General features: G+C 38.6%; 1 protein-coding gene across 1 annotated transcript in view; it reads right to left on the bottom strand.

The window, feature by feature from the left end:
- Positions 1 to 904: 904 nt before the first annotated feature.
- The window catches only part of ASIP (agouti signaling protein), a 552587-nt gene continuing 528546 nt past the window's right edge, over positions 905 to 24945 (bottom strand). The window contains exon 4 of the mRNA XM_053712938.1: positions 905 to 1396. Coding sequence (XP_053568913.1) covers positions 1226 to 1396 — 171 coding nt within the window. The 3' untranslated portion in view covers positions 905 to 1225. The remainder of the gene's footprint in view (positions 1397 to 24945) is intronic.

Genomic DNA, 24945 nt, shown 5'->3' with positions numbered 1-24945 from the left:
ATGTCTAATTATACAAAGTTTATTCATTATTTGCCTAATGTTTCTGTAATCTAAACCTTAAAAAGGTAATGTTTCCAGTCCTGCTAGAGTGGCTGGAGTGCATTTCATGGAATAGTAGTTTCAAGGAGAAGTCTGGGCAGTCTGACCCATCCACTACACACAACCTTGTTCATGAATTGCACTGATTCTGCCACATCTCTGTCTCCTGGATACTATATGAGCATTTGTGAGGTGTGAAAATATGTTCTATTATGATCTTGTCAAAAAAGTCAAAGTTCATCTTATAGGCTAAACTTGAATGATTACTTACATTTCCAGTTTGCAAATTTTTTGTAACATAATTGCATTTAGTTTGTGAAATATTTTGTATCTTGTTTTTCAATTTTACAATATTCGATTATTTTCCCATTGTTTGGGGATACATTAAAGGGACAGTCTACACCAGAATTTTTATTGTTTGAAAAGATAGATAATCCCTTTATTACCCATTCCCTAGTTTTGCATTACCAACACAGTTATATAAATACACTTTTTACCTCTGTGATTGCCTTGTATCAAAGCCTCTGCAAACTGCCCCCTTATTTCAGTTCTTTTGACAGACATCCATTTTAGCCAATCAGGGCTTGCTCACTGGAACTCCACGTGTGTGAGCACAGTGTTATTTATATGACAAACGTGAACTAACACCCTCTAGTGGTGAAAAACTGTCAAAATACCCTGAGAGAAGAAGCGGCCTTCAAGGGCTTAGAAATTAGCATATGAACCTTCTAGGTTTAGCTTTCAACTAAGAATACCAAAGGAACAAAGCAAAATTGGTGATAAAAGTAAATTGGAAAATTGTTTAAAATTACATTCTCTATCTGAATCATGAAAGTTTATTTTGGACTAGACTGTCCCTTTAAAATATCCTTATTGTGATCACAGCTTATAAAACTTATCCAAAACAGCAGCATATGAAGGGCAACATTACTATTTTATAGTCATCACATTTTTAGTGAATCTTCTAAAACATAAACCACAAAATTGTGTATTTAATTATGCAAAAAAAAATCCACAGACCCTGTGCCATTTTATATACAGGAGCATTTATCAACTCCAGAATAACAAATGAGCATGTCATCTAATAATGTTGTGTTCCATGGCAAAAAACAAACAAACAAACATTTTTTTAAATACTATTTTGTGTAATGGTACTTTTCACTCTATACAGTCCTCCTTCTCTCCTTCAGCAGTCTGGGTAGCCCATCTTATAGTAGCAAATGGTCTGGAAAAGGTGACAATAACAGATGGCGCAGTGGTCACAACAGGGACGGGCAGGGGGCTTACAGCTGGACTTAAGCGGCACACAGTTTGATGGAGGAGGTGGTCTTGACTTCTTTTTTGGTAAAAGCTTCCTCTGTTAGAAAGTGAAAAGAAATTTTATAAAAAATAACATATAGATCTTAAAATAGGGTCTTTCAAAGAGTATTTCATACCTCATGTTTCTTTCATGTAAGTGGCAAGAGTTCATGAGCTAGTGACGTATGGGATATACATTCCTACCAGGAGGGGGCAAAGTTTCCCAAACCTCAAAATGCCTATAAATATACCTCGCACCTCACTCATACCTCAGTTTTACAAACTTTGCCTCCTGTAGAGGTGGTAAAACAAGATGTGCTTGATTTTCTTCTGTGAAAGCCCAATTCCTCTCAAAGTACAGTGTTTGTCTGAGGGATGTTAAGGTATTTTTTTTCTTACCTGGAGTTCCAGTTAGTTGTAAATTTTCGTGGGCTAATTAGGCTCGTGATGGTGCACAATGCTACTTTTTATTGCATCATTTTTGGCGCAAAATTTTTTGGCGTGAAGTCGCGTTTGTCATAAAGTGAGTAGCGTCATTTCTTGCGTCATTATTGGTGCAAATTTTTTTGGCACAAAGTTGCCTTCAAGTAAAGTAAATCTGATAAAATTTGTATTAATTGACAGCATACGGAAGTATCTTCTGCTGATGAGGATTTCTCTGGCTCAAAGGATCCTGCTTCAGAGACTGAAATTGACAAATCTACTTTTCTTTTTAAGATTGAATATACTCATTTTTTATTAAAGGAAGTATTGTTTACTTTGGGTATTGAGGAGTCTAGTCCTCTTGATAACAAGACTAGCAAACGTTTGAATTCTGTTTTTAAAACTTCTGAGGTTACTCCTGAAGTTTTTCCTATTCCAGATGCTATCTCTAATATGATTACTAAAGAATGGTCTAAGCCTGGTGCTTCTTTTAACCCTTCTTCTAGGTTTAAGAAGCTATGTCCTTTACCTGTGGCCAATTTAGAGTTTTGGGGAAAATCCCCTAAGGTTGATGGGGCTATTTCCACTCTTGCCAAGCGTACTACTATTCCTATGGAAGATAGTACTTCCTTTAAGGATCCTTTAGATAGGAAGATTGAATCTTATCTTAGAAGAGCATATTTACATGCTGGCTATATTCTTAGACCTGCTATTTCTATGGCTGATGTTGCTGCTGCTTCAACATTTTGGTTGGACAGTTTAGCACAGCAGTTATCAGATCCTGAATTGTCTAGCATTGTTCTTTTACTTCAACATGCTAATCATTTCATTTGTGATGCTATATTTGATGTCATTAAGATTGATATTAAATCTATGTCTTTAGCTATTCTTACTAGAAGAGCTTTATGTTTAAATCTTGGAATGCTGACATGGGGCACGATCACATATACGGCGCAGGTTTCGGCACAAGCGTGGGAACCCGCTTCGCCCGTAATTTCACCACGCACATTGGGGTATTACATATACTGCGCCGTTAGATGCTAAAGTGGCGTAAGTAGGACAAACTAGCAATCTTCTAAAATGTGCGCAAATACACATATTAGTCGTCGCAAGTAACATATGCCAGTATTTTATCCCCGGAAAGTGTCAAAAAAGAGTAGTTTTATGCAAATTAGGCTAACACTCGTAAAAATGAACCGCGATTTCATATAAAAATGCGACACGTAATTACGCTATTCAAAATTCATATATAAACCCATATATAAAGAGATGAAGGTAATACAATTATAATTTCCCATTGTTCTCTCCTCCAAGTATTGTTGATTGTTTTGAGAAGAAATTTAAAGTAAAAAAGCAAGTATATGTCCACAATGTGATAAAGTACCTACAAGCTCAATCCATTTGATTATGTTGTGGCTTCAAACTATTTCAAATACACAAATAAACCTTAAAAAAACAATATCATAGTATACTGTCCCTTTAACCTTGAGATGCTGCTTAAATGTATGTGTTTGTTAAGGCTTCCAGGGAGTTACGTTGCTTTTTTAGTCAGTGCAAGGGTTCCTGCGCCTGCAATTTGTGGCGAGATAAGAATGGAGTAGATTCTCTGAATTCTGCACGTGTAAGTCCTTACGCTGTATATTGGATACCAAATTGCGCGTTTGTTCTATGTTAGTCTATGGTTAAAAAAATTATGGCTGAAGGGTGAAATATACGCGCGTAACTTGTATGCTACGCCGTATATGTAATACCAAAATTGCGTAAAATCTGGCATCGCCGGCTTTTGCGGGCGACGCTGCATATGTAATGGAGCCAATGGTGTTTAAATCTAGATTACTATCTCTATCGTTTCAGGGTAATAATTTATTTGGTTCTCTATTATCACCACTATCACTGGGGAAAAGGGAGTTTTTCTGCCCCAAGATAAGCAATCTAAGGGTAAATGTAAAGCTCCCAGTCGTTTTCGTTCTTTTCGTCAGAATAGAGAACAAAAGACCTCTCCTTCCCCTAAGGCCTCTGGCTCTAATTGGAATAAATCCAAGCTTTTAAAGAAACCAAATCCAGCCCCTAAGATTGCATGAAGGTACGGCCCACAAACCAGTTCAACTGGTGGTGTGGCAGATTGAAATTATTTCAAGACATTTGGACAGATTCTGTTCAAAATCAGTGGATTCAGGATATTGTTTCTCAAGGGTATCGAATAGGTTTCAGAATAAGACCTCCCATAGGAAGATTCTTTCTTTTTCATGTTTCAACAAACCCTGTAAAGGCTCAGGCTTTTCGGAAGTGTGTTTCAGACCAAGAGCTTTCAGGGATGATTGTTCCAGTTCCTCAGCAGGAACAGGGTTTGGGTTTTTATTCAAATCTGTTCATTGTCCCAAAGAAAGAAGATTCGTTCAGACCAATTCTGGATCTGAAAATTTTAAATCGTTTTGTAAGAGTCCCAACTTTCAATATGGTGACTATAAGGACTATTCTGCCTTTTGTTAAGCAAGGTCATTTCATGTCAACAATAGACTTACAGGACACTTATCTTCACATTCTGATTCATCCAGACCACTATCGTTTTCTGAGATTCTCTTTTCTAGACAAGCATTACCAATTTGTTGCTCTTCCGTTTGGCCTAGCGACAGCTCCAAGAATCTTCTCAAAGGTTCTCGGTGCTCTTCTATCTGTAATCAGAGAGCAGGGTATTGCAGTGTTTCCTTATTTGGACGATATCTTGGTACTGGCTTAATCTTTTCATTTAGCAGAATCTCACACAAAACAACTAGTGTGGTTTCTTCAAAGACATGGTTGAAGGATCAATTTACAAAATGGTTTCTTGATTCCTCAGACAAGGGTCACCTTTTTAGGTTTCCAGATAAAATCAGTGTCCATGAATCTTTCTCTGACAGACAAGAGAAGAATGAAGTTGGTTTTAGCTTGTCTAAAGCTTCAGTCTCTATCATTCCCTTCAGTGGCTATGTGCATGGAAGTTTTAGGTCTCATGACTGCAGCATTGGACGCGATCCCCTTTGCTCATTTTCATATAAGGCCTCTACAGCTTTGCATGTTGCACCAATGGTGCAGGGATTATACTCAGATATCACAACTGATATACTTAAATCCCAACACTTAAAGGGACACTGAACCCAAATTTTTTCTTTTGTGATTCAGATAGAGCATGCGATTTTAAGCAACTTTATAATTTACTCCTATGATCAATTTTTCTTCATTCTCTTGCTATCTTTATTTGAAAAAAAAAGGCATCTAAGCTTTGTTATTAGTTCAGTGCTCTGGACAGCACTTTTTTATTGGTGGATGAATTTATCTACCAATCAGAAAGAACAACCCAGGTTGTTCACCAAAAATGGGCCGGCATCTAAACTAACATTCTTGCATTTCAAATAAAGATACCAAGAGAATGAAGAAAATGTGATAATAGGAGTAAATTAGAAAGTTGCTTAAAATTTCATGCTCTATCTGAATCAGGAAAGAAAAAATTTGGGTGACTTGGTGGTCAGAAAAATCTGACTTGGTGGTTAGACCATCACCTTATTGTTCAAGGGGCCTCCATTGTTCGTCCTTCCTGGACTGTGATCTCAACAGATGCAAGTCTTACAGGTTGTGGAGCTGTCTGGGGGTGTCTGACAGCACAAGGGGTTTGGTATCCTCAAGAGGCAAGGTTACCAATCAATATTTTAGAACTCTGTGCTATTTTCAGAGCTCTTCAGGCATGGCCTCTATAGAAGAGAGAACTTTACATTAATTTTCAGACAGACAATATCCCAACAGTGGCATATGTCAATCATCAGAGAGGGACTCGCAGTCCTTCAGCAATGAAAGAAGTATCTCCGATAATTTCCTGGGTGGAATCCAAATCTTGTCAAATTTCTGCGATTCATATCCCAGGTGTAGACAATTGGGAAGTGGATTATCTCAGCCGTCAGACTTTACATCCGGGGGAGTGGTCTCTCCATCCAGATGTGTTTTTTCATCTTGTACAGATGTGGAGTCTTCTAGAAATAGATCTGATGGCTTCTCATCTAAACAAGAAGCTTCCTAGATACCTTTCCAGGTCCAAGGATCCTCAGGCAGAGATGGTGGATGCTTTAGCAGTTCCTTGGTTTTACCAACCTGCTTACATTTCTCCACTTCTGGTTCTTCTTCCAAGGGTGATCTCCAAGATCATAATGGAACAATGTTATGTGTTTCTGATAGCACCTGCATGGCTGCACAGGTTTTGGTATGCTGATCTTGTCCGGATGTCCAGTTGCCAGCCTTGGTCACTTCCTTTAAGGCCAGGCCTTCTGTCTCAAGGGCCGTTTTTCCATCAGGATCTCAAATCTCTAAATTTGAAGGCATGGAAATTGAACACTTAGTGCTTAGTCATAGAGGTTTCTCTGGCTCAGTGATTAGCACTATGATACAGGCTCGTAAGTCTGTTCCAAGGAAGATTTATTATCGGGTTTGGAAAACCTATATTTCATGGTGTTCCACCCATGATTATTCTTGGCATTCTTTCAGAATTCCTAGGATTTTACAGTTTCTTCAGGATGGTTTGGATTAAGGGTTGTCGGCAAATACTTTGAAAGGACAAATTTCTGCTCTTTCAGTCTTATTTCATAGAAAGATTGCTAAGCTTCCTCATATTCACTGTTTTGTTCAGGTTCTGACTCGTATCAAACCTGTTATTAAATCTATCCTCCTTGAAAACTTAATTTAGTATTTTAGATTTTACAGGCTTCTCCTTTTGAGCCTAAGCATTCTCTGGATATTAAATTACTTTCTTGGAAAGTGTTATTTCTTTTGGCTATCTCTTCTGCTAGAAGAGTTTCTGAATTGTCTGCTCTCTCTCATGAGTCTCATGAGCGGACTTCGTTTAAATTTTTGCCTAAAGTTGTGAATTCTAACAACATTAAAAGGGAAATTGTTGTTCCTTCCTTGTGTCCTAATCCTAAGAATATTCTTGAAAGGTCTTTACATTCTTTGGATGTGGTTAGAACTTTGAAATATTATGTTGAGGCTACTAAATATTTCAGAAAGACTTCTAGTCTATTTGTTATTATTTCTGGTTCCAGGAAAGGGCAGAAAGCCTCTGTCATTTCTTTAGCATCTTGGTTGAAACTTTTGATTGAAAAATAATAAGCAGAAGAGCGCAAAAGGACTCAAGTGAAATACTTTAATAACACATAAAAACAAATAAAATAAGGTATTCTGCGTACCAAAATTAAGAAATAACAGGCACATCAGTTAAAAGGTCTTTAAGGTAGATGGTAGTCAAGGAATCTTACTGGATCCAGATAACTCCTGGTTCACCTTTTCAGCAACTTTATAGTCAGCTGTAGCAGAGGGATCTCCAGGGGAGCCGTCTCAAATGCAGTTTGTCTGTTAAGGGGCCAGCTGTATTGGCGATTCCGGTGGGTAAAACTTGTATTCGTGACTTCTTATGCTGCTATACTGAAGTCTGCGTCCTGCAGAGAACAAAGCTTATTTGGAGTCGAGGCAGTCTCCACCTCAGAGAATTACAGCTTATTCTACTAGATCAGTTGCCACTTCTTGGGCTTTCAAGAATGAAGCTTCAGTTGATCAAATTTTCAAAGCAGCAACTTGGTCTTCTTTGCATACATTTACTAAATTTTATAATTTTTATGTGTTTGCTTCTTTGGAAGCAGCCTTTGGTAGAAAGGTTCTTCAGGCAGCTGTCTCAGTTTGATTCTAGTGCCTTTGATTTGAGTTTTTTTAAACTTTTAAGAAAACTTAATTTTTTTTTGGATTTAATTTCTCTGCGGATATAGCTGTTTTTATTTTATCCCTCCCTCTCTAGTAACTCGTGGACTTTTACATCTTGGGTATTATATCCCATACGTCACTAGCTTGTGGACTCTTGCCACTTACATGAAAGGAAGCATCATTTATGTAAGAACTTACCTGATAAATTCATTTCTTTCATAGGGGCAAGAGTCCATGAGACCCATCCTATTTTTTTGTGGTTATGGGGCGCAATCCGATATATGGCGCAAGTTTCGGCGCAAGCGTGGAAACCTGCGCCGCCCGTAGTTTCACCTTGCACATCGAGCTATCACATATACGGCGCCGACAGTTGCTAAAGTGCTGTAAGTCGGACAAACTAGCGATGTCCAGAAATAAGCGTAAGTACAAATTTCTGGAGTCGCCAGTGACTTATGGCACTTTAGAAACTGCCGCCGCCTAAAAAAACTAACTAAAGTATAAAATCTCCCGTTACTGTCTAAAACGCCTCCCAAAAATAGCCCGACACGTATACCCCTCTATCCGCAATCCCCCCTCTCACTCCTAACAATAAATGTATTAACCCCTAGACTGCCGCTCCCGGACCCCGCCGCCACCTATATTATATGTATTACCCCCTAATCTGAGCCCCCTACACCGCCGCCACCTATATTATATGTATTACCCCCTGATCTGATCCCCCTGCACCGCCGCCAACTATATTAAATGTATTAACCCCTAAACCTAAGTCTAACCCTAACACCCCCTAACTTAATTATTATTTCAATATATCTAAATAATATTAATATTATTAACTAAATTATTCCTATTTAAAACTAAATACTTACCTATAAAATAAACCCTAAGATAGCTACAATATAATTAATAATTACATTGTAGCTATTTTAGGGTTTATATTTATTTTACAGGTAACTTTGTATTTATTTTAACTAGGTACAATAGCTATTAAATAGTTAATAACTATTTAATAGCAACCTAGTTAAAATTATTACAAAATTACCTGTAAAATAAATCCTAACCTAAGTTACAAATACACCTAACACTACACTATCAATAAATTAATTAAATAAACTACAATTATCTAAACTAAAATATAATTAAATACACTAAACTATATTACAAAAAATAAAAAAAGATTACAAGAATTTTAAGATAATTACACCTAATCTAAGCCCCCTAATAAAATAAAAAAGCCCCCCAAAATAATAAAATTTCCCTACCCTAAACTAAATTACAAATGTAATCAGCTCTATTACCAGCCCTTAAAAGGGCCTTTTGCGGGGCATTGCCCCAAAGTAATCAGCTCTTTTACCTGTAAAAAAAAGCACAATATCCCCCCCCATTACAACCCACCCGATCCCCCCTTAAAAAAACCTAAGTCTAACCCCCAAGTGCTCCTTACCTGTCCTGAAGACCGGCAGAGAAGGTCCTGTTCCAGGCGGTGAAGTCTTCTTCCAGGCGGCGACCTCTTCTTCTTCCAGGAACCAGCCGGCACGGAGAGGAGGAGTTGAAGACCGATGACAGCGGAGCTGAAGACCGTCCACTCTGGAACTGAAGACCGGCGATGCTGGAACTGAAGATCGGCGACGCTGGAACTGAAGACCGCGGAGCCATGGAGCGTGGAGGATCCTCTTCATGCGATCTCCGCCGTACACTGAATAGGAATTCAAGGTACGAGATTAAAAATGGCGTCCCTTGAATTCCTATTGGCTGATTTGAGATTTATTAGGGGGATTGCGGATAGAGGGGTATACGTGTCGGGCTATTTTTGGGAGGCGTGTTAGACAGTTACGGGATATTTTATACTTTAGTTAGTTTTCTTAGGTGGCGGCAGTTTCTAAAGTGCCGTAAGTCACTGGCGACTCCAGAAATTTGTACTTACGCTTATTTCTGGACATCGCTAGTTTGTCCGACTTACGGCACTTTAGCAACTGTCGGCGCCGCATATGTGATAGCTCGATGTGCGAGGTGAAATTACGGGCGGCGCAGGTTTCCACGCTTGTGCCGAAACCTGCGCCGTATATCAGATCGCGCCCATGATTTTTTTGTATAAAGCACATTATTTTTCCAGTTCCTCTTTTTGTATGATTTTTACTCCTTTTTTTACACCTCACTATTTGGCTATATGTTAAACTGAGGTATGAGTGAGGTGGGAGGTGTATTTAAAGGCATTTTGAAGTTTGGGAAACTTTGCCCCCTCCTGGTAGGAATGTATATCCCATACATCACTAGCTCATGGACTCTTGCCACTATGGAAGAAATTAATTTATCAGGTAAGTTCTTACATAAATTATGTTTTCTATCCAGAATAAATACAATATTTAATATCATACTTGTAGAGGCATGTCAATCTCCACTAGCAAATCAGAGACAGCTGTCAGACAATAAGGATCAATATGAATCAGGGGTGTAACTAAAGGCCATTGGTCCACAGTGCAAAATCTGTGTCATGCAAGACTAGAAGCTCTATTGATTGCACTTGAGCGATATTAAAAGGGGCATTAAACACTTTGAGATGGTAATATAAAATGATAAATCATATATATAAAAAAAGTCTGCAATATACTTTCATTATTTATTTTGTCCCTCTTTTCTGTGACAATATCTTATGTCATTTAGGCAATATTTAAATGTCACAATACAGCTTATACATGCAACTAAAGGTAGTTTTTTTTTATAATTTTTAATACTTAATAATATAAAAAGTTTGTGAGCACGGACCCTGAGAATACAGAGGGGGGAGGGCTTTTGACCCTTAATGATGCAACAGCAAGGGGTGGGTTTAAGGGGTGGAGGATAGGAAGTGTTAAAAGGGGGACTGAAAAGGAAGGAAGCCCTCTTTTGGGGGGGATTTATCGGTACGGAGCTTGATGCCCCTTGTTTCTGGCAAGCCTTCAGACCGCTGCTCCACAACTTGTCCGCCTGCTCTGAGGCCGCAGACAGAAATCAATCGATCGGGTTGGTTGACACCCCCTTGGCCGCGAATCTGCAGGGGACGGCATATGCTGTCGGCATTTATTGATGTGCAGCGGACATGATATGCTACATCGTATCATGTCCGCTCGCACTATGTTAAATATACCCCTTGGTCATCAAGGTGTGAGTAGCTGTTCCCTCCCTCCCTCCCTCCCTGTATCTTAGGCAGTTGTCACAGCAGGTTAGTGGGGGGTGCTTGCTGGGCAGAGATAGCTGTTGGAAATACTGGGGTGTACCCCCTGGGATTCCAGGGAAGGTGGAATATTTGTGAGGAAGTGGCTCAATTTAGGGCTGTGTAGGGGCAAGCACCACCTGGGGCTTTATGGGTATTATGTTTAGTTTTTATCTATATTTAGGGTTACAATGTTTTCTCTTTAATAGACTTTAATTGAGGTTTTGCACAAGAAAAAACATACTTAACATATCTTATGATATAAATGACAACATTTTCATGTAACACAATACTATGAAATAATTGAGAATTAAAATGATGGATACACTATAGACTTCTGAAACCTCCATTTTATAATTTTAGAGATTCTCATAGATAGCTAATTAGCTGGTCATTTATGTACCCTTTGATATAGGAAAAACTGGTGAGTCGTGTTAGCCATATCAAAGACCCTAATGGGTCCAATGACACTTAGTAAATATAGAAATATAGTGCTAAAAGAGAAAGCTACTAACTAGTAGTAGATTATTCAACCCACAGCGCTAACAGTTTTAATAAGAACACCAAAATATAAAATAATATCAAATGATAACAATATGTTGCAAATCAAATACGGCTAACTCACAGATGTAAAATGTGTCAAATATTACAATTTATTCAAATCCATGAAATACGCTGATCAGACATACAGGGAGTGCAGAATTATTAGGCAAGTTGTATTTTTGAGGATTAATTTTATTATTGAACAACAACCATGTTCTCAATGAACCCAAAAAACTCATTAATATCAAAGCTGAATAGTTTTGGAAGTAGTTTTTAGTTTGTTTTTAGTTATAGCTATTTTAGGGGGATATCTGTGTGTGCAGGTGACTATTACTGTGCATAATTATTAGGCAACTTAACAAAAAACAAATATATACCCATTTCAATTATTTATTTTTACCAGTGAAACCAATATAACATCTCAACATTCACAAATATACATTCCTGACATTCAAAAACAAAACAAAAACAAATCAGTGACCAATATAGCCACCTTTCTTTGCAAGGACTCTCAAAAGCCTGCCATCCATGGATTCTGTCAGTGTTTTGATCTGTTCACCATCAACATTGCGTGCAGCAGCAACCACAGCCTCCCAGACACTGTTCAGAGAGGTGTACTGTTTTCCCTCCTTGTAAATCTCACATTTGATGATGGACCACAGGTTCTCAATGGGGTTCAGATCAGGTGAACAAGGAGGCCATGTCATTAGATTTTCTTCTTTTATACCCTTTCTTGCCAGCCACGCTGTGGAGTACTTGGACGCGTGTGATGGAGCATTGTCCTGCATGAAAATCATGTTTTTCTTGAAGGATGCAGACTTCTTCCTGTACCACTGCTTGAAGAAGGTGTCTTCCAGAAACTGGCAGTAGGACTGGGAGTTGAGCTTGACTCCATCCTCAACCCGATGATACCAGTCCAAACCAGTACTCCACTTCCACCTTGCTGGCGTCTGAGTCGGACTGGAGCTCTCTGCCCTTTACCAATCCAGCCACGGGCCCATCAAGACTCACTCTCATTTCATCAGTCCATAAAACCTTGAGATATTTCTTGGCCCAGTCTTGACGTTTCAGCTTGTGTGTCTTGTTCAGTGGTGGTCGTCTTTCAGCCTTTCTTACCTTGGCCATGTCTCTGAGTATTGCACACCTTGTGCTTTTGGGCACTCCAGTGATGTTGCAGCTCTGAAATATGGCCAAACTGGTGGCAAGTGGCATCTTGGCAGCTGCACGCTTGACTTTTCTCAGTTCATGGGCAGTTATTTTGCGCCTTGGTTTTTCCACACGCTTCTTGCGACCCTGCTGACTATTTTGAATGAAACGCTTGATTGTTCGATGATCACGCTTCAGAAGCTTTGCAATTTTAAGAGTGCTGCATCCCTCTGCAAGATATCTCACTATTTTTGACTTTTCTGAGCCTGTCAAGTCCTTCTTTTGACCCATTTTGCCAAAGGAAAGGAAGTTGCCTAATAATTATGCACACCTGATATAGGGTGTTGATGTCATTAGACCACACCCCTTCTCATTACAGAGATGCACATCACCTAATATGCTTAATTGGTAGTAGGCTTTCGAGCCTATACAGCTTGGAGTAAGACAACATGCATAAAGAGGATGATGTGGTCAAAATACTCATTTGCCTAATAATTCTGCACACAGTGTATATATAAAAACAAAGTGCAAAAACAAATTAAAACCAATTAAAAAAACAATATTAAAAAACAATATTAAAAACAAGAGGGATAATTAACAGTGTTGTAAATTAACCCAGAAGAGCCGATAAGATGTTGTTCAGAGACATGTTGACTAAGTTACTTTAAAGACATTTAGTCCAACTCTATCCTCGTACTAAGCTTCCGTATCAGAAAAGTTCTGTCTAACAGCCGCTGCATACTTCATACCATTACTGTGGACATCGATACAGCTGGTTACCGCACAGACAAGGATACGCCTAAGGGGAAGACATCGCTCTCAAATAGAACCTCTGGTGTAAGTAAAAGTGAAAACCTTTTGCTTGGTTCTTTTTCTTCATGAGATTTTGAATATATTTGTGTTCCAGCTTCGATCCTGGGTTGAAATAACGCAATGAAAGTCATCTGATTTCTGGTTCTGATTCCAGCTTCACAGCGATCTTGGATACTACACTTTGTGCATCTTATCGGCTCTTCGGGGTTAATTTACAACACTGTTAATTATCCCTCTTGTTTTTAATATTGTTTTTTAATATTGTTTTTTTACATTGGTTTTAATTTGTTTTTGCACTTTGTTTTTATATATACGTCTGATCAGGGTATTTCATGTATTTGAATGAATTGTAATATTTCACACATTTTACATCTGTGATTGTGAGTTAGCCGTATTTGATTTGCAACATATTGTTATCATTTGATATTATTTTATATTTTGGTGTTCTGATTTAAGCTGTTAGCGCTGTGGGTTGAGTAATCTACTACTAGTTAGTAGCTTTCTCTTTTAGCACTGTCAAACATTTGGAGGTTTGGGATCCTCCTTTTCCCACTGGCTTATCAGGTCTAACCAGCACAGGGAAAACACACACATTTTTTCATTTACTAAATATAGAAATATAACAATAATATTAAAATATGACATTTTCTTAGATGCAAAATAATTTTTCAGTGGGTAAGCACCGCTTAAAGTAATAACCAGGATTAACTAGCGTGTCTGGAGGACCTAGTTTGGGAGTCCTGTTATAAGGCAGAGCCACCTCAGTAACACAGCTTGGGATAGTAAAATTATATACGTTAGGAGAGGAGGTAAAGGATAGGTGGGTCATTTTCTATATAAATTCGGGCAGTGTGGAAGTAAATATAAATGTCATAAAGTAATGTAAACAAACTTAAAGGGACATGAAACCCAAAATTTTCTTTCATGATTCAGATAGAGAATACAATTTTAAACAACTTTCTAATTTACTTCAATTATCTAATTTGTTTAATTCTCTTGGTATCATTTGTTGAAGGAGCAGCAATGCACTAATGGTTTCTAACTGAACACATGGGTGAGCCAATCATAATCGATAGATATATATATATATATATATGCAGCCACCAATCAACAGCTAGAACCTAGGTTCTCTTGTGCTCCTGAGCTTGCCTAGATAAACATTTCAGCAAAGGATAACAAGAGAAGGAAGCAAATTAAATAATAGAAGTAAATTGGAAAGTTGTTTAAAATTGTATTCTCTATCTGAATCATGAAATATTTTTTGGGGGGTTTCATGTCCCTTTAAGTTTTCTTGTCTGAGTGTAATATAGGACTAAACTTAGCTTGGATATGATTAAATATAATAATGGGTAGTTCGAACAAACTGTTGACCAAAGTGATAAACAAAAAGGTGCCTAGCACCCCACTAGATCAGATGGTTCTAGTCTTAAGAGGTTATCTGATTAACACATATATATATGTAGGTGAACTAGTTTTCACTCATGTTAGAAATACCAGTTACCACAATGCCCATATATCTGTACTAGGTTCACATGTCTTTTAAAGAATCTAACTACTTGATAAGTACATCTTTAGAACATCAGCTGCTATATTATAGCTGTATAATTATGTACACAATTTCAAGTTAGGTTGTGGGTTTAGGATTGGCAGCCTTATCTCAAGTTATATTAGAAGAGCAGTCTCCATTTGTCAACACCGTGGGCTTCCCAATAAAAGCATATTGAAACCTTTGTAAGGCAAAACAACCCATCACTAAACTAAATGGTAAATTGTTATGTGCAGCATCCGTAATAAACAGTAAAAGCACTTTACTATATAGACCTTATAATTTCTGTTAAATACTTATTGCCTCTAAATATAGTGGAAGTAAGCATAAAGAAACCATAAGAGATGCATTTCTTATGTTAGAAGCAATGATTGCGTCTTATATTTAAAGACAATTTCCTTGGAATTCTTCCCATATCATCCTATATAGAGTGATTCATGCTGAGCTTTTCCCTCAACATGGCTAGGGAGTCTATCACTAACCCACACCACACTCAGCGAAGCTGTTCTTTAGTGATGGCACCTTCCCCATGTCCATAGTGCTCTGTATGTCCGTGATACAATACTGATGTTCTTCTTTCTTGGGGAAGTAACTAACTCGGGTCATTGGGGGTCTGTTGGTGATTCCTGAATATTGCTCCAGCACAGCAGGCTGGGTTATAAGTGAGTCAGTAAGCTGCAGATTCTTAGTATATCCGGTGATCACAGGTGCAAGCACAAGACCTGAACCGCTCTCAATCTGATCGCAGGTGAAACTTTACATCCGCTCCAGCGGATTGGCCGCATCCCCCGGAGTTGGGGCCAACAGGGAACTGGAGATATTTTCATCATCTCTCTGTGCTGTTCCAGCGCTGCTGACAATACAAGATTGAGAATCAGCTTTTTGCTTTTCATGCAGCTGGGGGGTGGGGGATGTTGAGGTCTGCATGTTAGGCCACCATCAGAGGTCTGCCAGCCTGGGGCTATTCGCTCAGGTTATAGTGTAGTAAACCAAAGGTATATTTTAGCTGGGAATAGTTTCAGGGAAATATAATATTATTCTGGTTGGATTGCAGAGTGATTTTATGATAATTGACAGATTAGATTAGGATTTCTCTGAGCTTCAATTTTTCCAATCTGGCATGGCTGCCGTCCGGACCCCCCCCCCCCCATGGTTACAATGTTTTATATGTTTTATAATAAATGTGGAGCTGCGGCCTTTTAAACCCAATTTTGGTGTCTGTGCTTTTTTTTGCGTAATTTGCATATATGGGGTCATGTATTTTAGAATGTTTGGATTTTGAAAGAAATTAATGACATTACATAAATACACTAATAAAATTAGTGTAAGATGTCGGTGTACAGTCAATGCTGGATTACTGAAAATTACTTATTTACATGCGCTCTATTTCCTCAATGTATCTCACTGCCCCAGCAGCCCTTTTTTTTCATAATATTGAATATTCCCCACCACTTTTGATCATAGATATTTGGGGGGGAAAATTCAGTGGCAAGCAGCCACTGATTAGGTGTAAGGCTAAGATAAGTTTTAGCAGCTGAACGTTATCTTTGCTCTACATTTAATTAGTTGCCTCAGCCTTTTTTTCTTCTAAAATCGTCTCTTATTTACAATGCATTAATCTCTTTCAAATAAATTATTCTCAAATTCAAAAAGGATCATAATAGCAGACACTCACTACCGAGATCACTTCCTGCACTGGTCCCAGCTCCTGTCACGGCTTAGCTTCTAATAATAGGAGAGGTGAAGAGAAGGGAAAAAGGCACATACTTCTGCCTGACATTTTACTTACGGGAAAGACAAAAGGGCACATTTTTTTTTAAGATACTTGTTGTGTAAAAGGCTACAGCACAGTCATAGTTGACAATTATCCAGTTTTGTGTCAGTCCCATTTTCTGGCTTTCTGTCCCCACCTTTTAGGTCTGTCCCTTGTTCAATATTTTTATTTTTTTGTATTTCATACTTTATTGGTCATATTAGTGATACAGAGATATAGTGCAACAGCCAAAAGGCAAATGACCATTATGAACATGGTATAATATTAATACAATAACATAAGAGAAAAATAAAAAAGTGTGAATACTCATTGTCTTGTAGAGGTTTCTGATAGAAGATGCATATAGTCCATTGAATGGTAAGTTTACTTGGTAAAAAGTAAGAGTACAGTTTGTGGTGACTCTCCTGATCTATAAGGACATATTGTAAAGTTCTTCAGTTCTGGACCTTTTTGTAAAGGATGCATTTCAATATATTTATGGCTGATAAAAATACAGAAGAGGACATAGCTGAGGTAAGGTAGGGGGTGAAGGAGGGGGAGGGAAGGAGTAGGATCAAGGTATCGGTCGCAAGGGAGCATATGATTTTATATCTGGTTACCGGCTCAGAGAGTTTAATAATATTTTGTGCATTGCAGTACAGTACTCCAACCACAGAGGTCGCTGTTGCTTTTACTATTCTCATTGCTTACATCAAGATTTTTCTGTAGTTTTCTTTATCTTTGGCCTTCTGTTACACTGACTTTTAGCAGTGAATATACAGGTGTCAGGTAAAGGGAAGCCATAAGATATATAATACCAGGGAGGGTAAGAGACAAGGGGTGAGGAAACAAGGCATCTCAGTAGTGTTGAACAATTTGGAACATGTGTAAATCCCCATTTATATACTGATGCTTTTCTTAGTAGGGGCTTAAGACCTCAGGCTCTTTATATGCTAGAACTGAAATTTAGAGAACATACAAAAAAAATCCAGATTTACTGGGGCATTTCTGGGTCTATTAACCTACTTCCAACAATCACTGCAGTATCAAAGACCAAAAATCAATCTTAAAGGGACAGTCAACCATAGAATTGTTATTGTTTTAAAAGATAGATAATCCCTTTATTACTCATTCCCCAGTTTTGCATAACCAACACAGTTATATTAATGTACTTTTTACCTTTGTGATTACCTTGTATCTAGGAACCTTCTTCCAGCCCCCTGATCACATGACTGTGACTGTTTATTATCTATTGTCTTAAATTTAGCATTGTATTGTGCTAGATCTTAAATAACCCCCTGTGCCTGAACACAGTGTTATCTATATAGCCCACGTGTACTTTCTGTCTCTTTGTGTTGAAAAGAGATTTAAAAAGCATGTGATAAGAGGCAGCCCTCAAAGGCTTAGAAATTAGCATATGAGCCTACCTATGTTTAGTTTAAACTAAGAATACCAAGAGAAAAAAGCAAATTTGATGATAAAAGTAAATTGGAAAGTCAATTAAAATTAAAAGTCCTATCTGAATAATGAAAGTTTAATTTATACTTGACTGTCCCTTTAAAATACTTTCAGTGGTGTTTTAGCAAAAGTAATACGAAAACAAAAAAAATCCTGAAAATAGCTACTGTCACGGATACCAGGCTGCCAAGGCTACCCCGACCCCCCTACTGCCTGGCTCACTACTTATCACACTGGTGTTGGCCCTTTCATGGCTTACGGGATCTCCAAAACTCTTCCTGCTGCATGTTTATACTGTTTGCACCTCCTCATGGAAGAGCTGATCGCTTACCGCCTGACCCCTCTCCGGCTGGCTTGGTTTTTGCAACTACTGGCCGGCCGGACTACCCCGGATGCCCGCTAACTTTTAGCCCAGGTTGCTCCAGCATTCCTTTATCCCAGAGCTCCGCTCTTTTGGGGATTGGTACCCCCTAGGGAGGGAAAGAGGTGGGGTGATTGCCGGAAGGGAGATCCCTTGAGAACTTGGGGTTTCAGACCCCCTACAACCCCTACTCCACTAGCGCTTACCCGGTCTACCTTTGATCCACTACCGCTCCGGCCCCCAGCGATGGATCGTGTTGCTTTTTGGACTGGAACACCTTGGGGCCTGAGCTCTCCATTGGTACCCAGGAATATCTGCCGCTCCCTAGGGATCACCCCGAAACCACCACCTCTGTATTACAGGGACTGTATGGAACTATGGCTGCTATGGGGGGCGCCAGTCTGTCTGGAGGCACGGAATGGCGGGAGATCTGGGGGTCAGATAAGATACTTATCATGATGAACTGTTGGTATATAAGTGTGTGTGTTTGAGAATTAAATCTGTTCGTGTTTCACCTGAATACTGGTTTTGTCTGGTTATTTGGTTGGGCTCTGACTATAATAATTTCTCTCCGCTCTATAGCTACAAGTTCCAGGTATAGGAAGGACCCTCTTGGCGGAGCTACCTAGTCGGGGTAGCCGGTGTCTGTCACAGCTACATTTATTGTTTTTTAGCTTTCCAGTAGCCCAACGCAATAATTAGCAGGATAAACATATTAAAGGGACACTGAACCCAATTTTTTCCTTTCATGATTCAGACAGAGCATGCAATTTTAAGCAACTTTCTAATTTACTACTATTATCAATTTTTCTTTGTTCTCTTGCTATCTTTATTTGAAAAAGAAGACATCTAAGCAAAGAAGCCAGCAAATGTTTGGTTCAGAACTATGGACAGCACTTGTTTATTGGTGCTGTCCAATCAGCAAGGACAACATAGGTTGTTCACCAAAAATGGGCTAGCATCTAAACTTACATTTTTGCTTTTCAAATAAACATACCAAGAGAATGAAGAAAATTTGATAATAGGAATAAATTAGAAAGTTACTTAAAATGGCATGCTCTATCTGAATCACGAAAGAAAAAAAATTGGGTTCAGTGTCCCTTTAAGGTAATGTCACTGTCTAATAGCAGTTTGTGCAACATCTATATAAACTAGGGCACTTTGTGGTGTTACACAGATGCTGAAGAGTTAATAAATAAACCCTTACTTCCTTATTTTGGTACATGCTGTAAAATTATTCTTCCTGTGCCAATTATAGGCTAGATTACGGGTGAAGCCCCTTCTTTAGCACGAGGAGTGCAAACGCGATTGCGAGATTGTGGTGTTTTTTCTGCTCAAATCCGTACTACATAGGGTGTGGTGTTTAAATTACTGTGAATTGGTTTACGCAAACTCACGGTAATTTACCCTCCCAATATGTTTTATGGGCAGCATTGAGCAGCAATGTGTGCTTGTATTACAAGTTGAAAGTAAATACAATCACTCGAACGCAATCGCATTTTACGCTCAAACTTTTTCCATGTGTAAAGGGTTTGGCCAGAGGAAAAAATTGCACTAAGCTATACTATTAACCTCTAATCCACCTCACCCCCACATAGCAAACTACCCACTACACTATTAACCCCTAAACCACCACACCCCCACTTGCAAACTACTCTGCTACACTATTCACCCCTAAACCACCGCATCTCCACTTGCAAACTACTCTGCTATGCTATTCACCCCTAAACCGCCACATTCCCATATCGTAAGCTACTATGCTACACTATTAACCCCTAAACCGCCACCCCCATCGCAAACTACTCAGCTACACTATTAACCTCCACTACACTATTAACCCCTAAACTGCCACACCCACACATTGCAAACTACTCTGCTACATTATTCACCCCTAAACCGCCACACCCCCATATTGCAAACTACCCTGCTACACTATTAACCCCTAAACTGCCACACCCCACATCGCAAACTACTCCACTCCACTAATAACCCCTAAACCGCCACACCCCACATTGCAAACTATTCTGCTACACTATTAACCCCTAAACCCCCACACACCCACATCACAAACTGCCCTGCTACACTATTAACCCTTAAACTACCACAACCCCCATTGCAGAGTACCCACTAACCTCCCTAAAACCCCTAACCTAACAACACCTAACTTAGAAAAATAAAAAACCTACCATTGCATAAAAAAAAATATTCTAACATTACATAAAAATAAAAGGCAAACGGAGCATTACAAAAGCAACAACTAATCACCCACATTAAAGTATTAAAAAAAAACAACTAATCGCCCGCATCAAGTATTTAAAAAACAAAACAAAACAAAAAACACCTGCATCAAGTATTTAAAAAAAACAAAACAGCCCACACGAAATATAACAAAAAAAAAATCCTACATGAAGTATTAACTCCTAAACAGCAAAACCCCCACATTGCTATATACCTAATTTCCCTATTAACCCCATTAACTCCATAAACCGAAAAGCTCCCACATCACAATAAACCTAATTAACTTATTAACCCTTTAAACCAGCAAAAAACAAAACGCAAATAACTAAATAATTAACGGCCAGATTACGAGTTTTGCGTTATGAGGGGTGCGGTACTAACTTGCACGTTATTGTCACCGCTCACTTACCTACAACGCTGGTATTACAGGTTTTTATAAACCCGGCGTTATTAGGCAAGAATTGAGCGTAGAGCAAAAATGGGCTCCATACCACACTCCAATACCAGTTGTACGTGCTCGTGCACAATTTCCCCATAGACATCAATGGGGAGAGCCGGCTGAGAAAAAGTCTAACACCTGCAATAAAGCAGAGTAAAGCTCAGTAAAGAAGCCCCATTGATTCCTATGGGGAAACAAAATTTATGTTTACACCTAACATCCTAACATGAACCCCGAGTCTAAACACCCCTAATCTTACACCTATTAACCCCTAATCTGCCACCCCCGACATCGCCAACACCTACATTATACTTATTAACCTCTAATCTGCTGCCCCCTACATCCCCAACACCTGCATTATACTTATTAACCCCCTAATCTGCCGCTCCGGTCATCACCGCCACTATAATAAACATGACCCCTAAACTGCTGCACTCCCGCATCGCAAAACACTAGTTAAATAGTATTAACCCCTAATCTGCCGTCCCTAACATTGCCGCCACCTACCTACATTTATTAACCCCTAATCTGCCGCCCCAACATCGCCGCCACTATACTAAATTTATTTACGCCTAAACCTAAGTCTAACCCTAACCCTAACACCCCCTGACTTAAATATAATTAAATTAAATCTAAATCAAACCTACTATTAATAACTAAATACTTACCTATAAAATAAACCCTAAGCTAGCTACAATATAACTAATAGTTACATTGTATCTAACTTAGGGTTTATTTTTATTTTACAGGCAAGTTTGTATTGATTTTAACTAGGTAGAATAGTTACTAAATAGTTATTAACTATTTACCAACTACCTAGCTAAAATAAATACAAATTTACCTGTAAAATAAAACCTAACCTAAGTTACACTAACACCTAACACTACACTACAATTAAATAAATTACCTACATTACAAACCCCCCCCACTAAATTACACAAAATAAAAATCAAATTACAAGATATTTAAACTAATTACACCTAATCTAATAGCCCTATCAAAATAAAAAAGCCCCCCCAAAATAAAAAACCCTTGCCCCAAAGAAATCAGCTCTTTAACCTGTTAAAAAAATACAAACAACTCCCCCAACAGTAAAACCCACCACCCACACAACCAAACCCCCCAAATAAAACCCTAACTAAAAAAACCTAAGCTCCCCATTGCCCTGAAAAGGGCATTTGGATGGGCATTGCCCTTAAAAGGGCATTTAGCCCTGTTGCAGCCCAAAGCCCTAACTTAAAATAAAACCCACCCAATAAACCCTTAAAAAAACTAACACTAACCCCTGAAGATCCACTTACAGTTTTGAAGATCCAACATCCATCCTCAACGAAGCCGGGAGAAGTCCTCATCGAAGTGGCAAGAATTCCTCAACGAAGCCGGGGGAAGTCTTCATCCAAGCCGGGAGAAGTGGTCCTCCAGACGGCTCCATCTTCAAGAAATCCGACGCGGAGCATCCTCTTCTTTCCGACGACTAACGACGAATGAAGGTTCCTTTAAATGACGTCATCCAAGATGGTGTCCCTTAGATTGCGATTGGCTGATAGAATTCTATCATCCAATCGGAATTAAGGTTGAAAAAATCCTGATTGAAACAGCCAATAGAATTCAAGCTCAATCCTATTGGCTGATTAAATAAACTCAAATTACCTAAACTAATACATTCTAAAGGTAAAAAAAAAACTAAGTTTACAAAAAATAAAAAAGGCTAACATTACAGAAAATAAAAAAATCAAATTACCAAATTTAACAAAATTAAACCTAATCCCTATGAAAATAAAAACCCAATATAAAAACAACCCCTACTCTAAGAATAAACTACCAGTAGCCCTTAAAAGGGCTTTTTCCAGGGCATTGCTCTAAGATAATCAGCTCTTTTACAAAAAATATACAAAGTCCCACCTAACATTAAACCCCCCACCCCCCATAATAAAATCAGCCAATAGGATGAGAGCAAGTGAAATTTTATTGGCTATTCAAATCAGCCAATATAATTTCACATGCTCTCATCCTATTGGCTAATTTAAACAGCCAATAGGATTTGAGTAGCTTTCATCCTATTTGCTGATTTGAATTGGAAGAATCAAATCAGCCAATAGGAATTCAAGGGACGCAAATCTCGTACCTTGAACTCACCTTGAGTTTTTATTTTGGGGACGTCTTTTTTATTATCATAGGGATAAGGTCTAATTTTGTTAAATTTGGTAATTTTTTTATTTTCTGTAATGTTAGCCTTTTTTTATTTTTTGTAAACTTACGGCTAGATTACGAGTTTTTGTCGATAAGGCTGTGCGGTGCTAACGCTCCTTTTTTTCTTACCGCTCACTTAAGACAACGCTGGTATTACAGGTTTTCTGCAAGCCGGCGTTAGCCTCAGAAAAGTGAGCGTTGAGCAAAATTTAGCTCCACATCTCACCTCAATACCAGCGTTGCTTAAGTCAGCGGTAAGCTGGCTGAACGTGCTCGTGCACGATTTCCCCATAGGAACCAATGGGGCTGAGACGGCTGAAAAAAACCCTAACACCTGCAAAAAAGCAGCGCTGAGCTCCTAAAGCAGCCCCATTGTTTCCTATGGAGAAAAAAAATCTATGTCTACACCTAACACCATAACATGAACCCCGAGTCTAAACACCCCTAATATTACACTTATAAACCCCTAATCTGTCTCCCACGACATCGCCACCACCTGTATTATATTATTAACCCCTAATCTGCCGCTCCGGACACCGCCGCCACCTACATTATCCCTATGAACCCCTAATCTGACCCCCAACATCGCCAAACCCTACATTATATTTATTAACCCCTAATCCGCCCCCCAAGGTCGCCACAGCTATATTAAATTTATTAACCCCTAATCTGCCGCCGCCAACGTCGCTGCCACTATAATAGATGTATTAACCCCTAAACCTAAGTATAACCCTAACCCTAACACCCCCTAACTTGAATAGAATTTAAATGCATCTAAATAAAATAACTATAATTAAATAAATTATTCCTATTTAAAACTAAATACTTACCTATTAAATAAACCCTAAGCTAGCTACAATATAACTAATAGTTACATTGTAGCCATTTTAGGATTTATATTTATCTTACAGGCAACTTTGTGTTTATTTTAACTAGGTAGAATAGTTATTAAATAGTTATTAACTATTTAATAACTACCTAGCTAAAATAAATACAAAAGGACCTGTAAAAACAAAATTTATGCTTACCTGATAAATTTCTTTCTCTTGTGGTGTATCCAGTCCACGGGTTAATCCATTACTTGTGGGATATTCTCCTTCCCAACAGGAAGTTGCAAGAGGACACCCACAGCAGAGCTGTCTATATAGCTCCTCCCCTAACCCCCACCCCCAGTCATTCTCTTGCAACTCTCAACAAGAAAGGAAGTATCAAGAGAAAGGTCTTGCAGGCAGTGGTGACTGTAGTTTAAAAATAAAAAACACCTGCCTTAAAATGACAGGGCAGGCCATGGACTGGATACACCACAAGAGAAAGAAATTTATCAGGTAAGCATAAATTTTGTTTTCTCTTGTAAGGTGTATCCAATACCAAAGCTTTAGGACACGGATGAAGGGAGGGACAAGGCAGGAACTTAAACAGAAGGCACCACTGCCTGCAAGACCTTTCTCTTGATACTTCCTTTCTTGTCGAGAGTTGCAAGAGAATGACTGGGGGTGGCAGTTAGGGGAGGAGCTATATAGACAGCTCTGCTGTGGGTGTCCTCTTGCAACTTTCTGTTGGGAAGGAGAATATCCCACAAGTAATGGATGAACCCGTGGACTGGATACACCTTACAAGAGAAATAAACCCTAACCTAAGTTACAATTACACCTAACACTACACTATACTTAAACTAATTATCTAAACTACCTACAATTGATTACAATTAAATTAAATAAACTAAATTACGAAAACAAACACTAAATTACAGAAAATAAAAAAATTATTACAAGAATTTTAAGCTAATTACACCTAA

This window comes from Bombina bombina, chromosome 1, assembly GCF_027579735.1.
Source record: "Bombina bombina isolate aBomBom1 chromosome 1, aBomBom1.pri, whole genome shotgun sequence".
Taxonomy (NCBI): Eukaryota; Metazoa; Chordata; class Amphibia; order Anura; family Bombinatoridae; genus Bombina; species Bombina bombina.
Note: the sequence above shows the minus strand (reverse complement) of the source record. Positions and strands in the feature narration are given on the sequence as shown.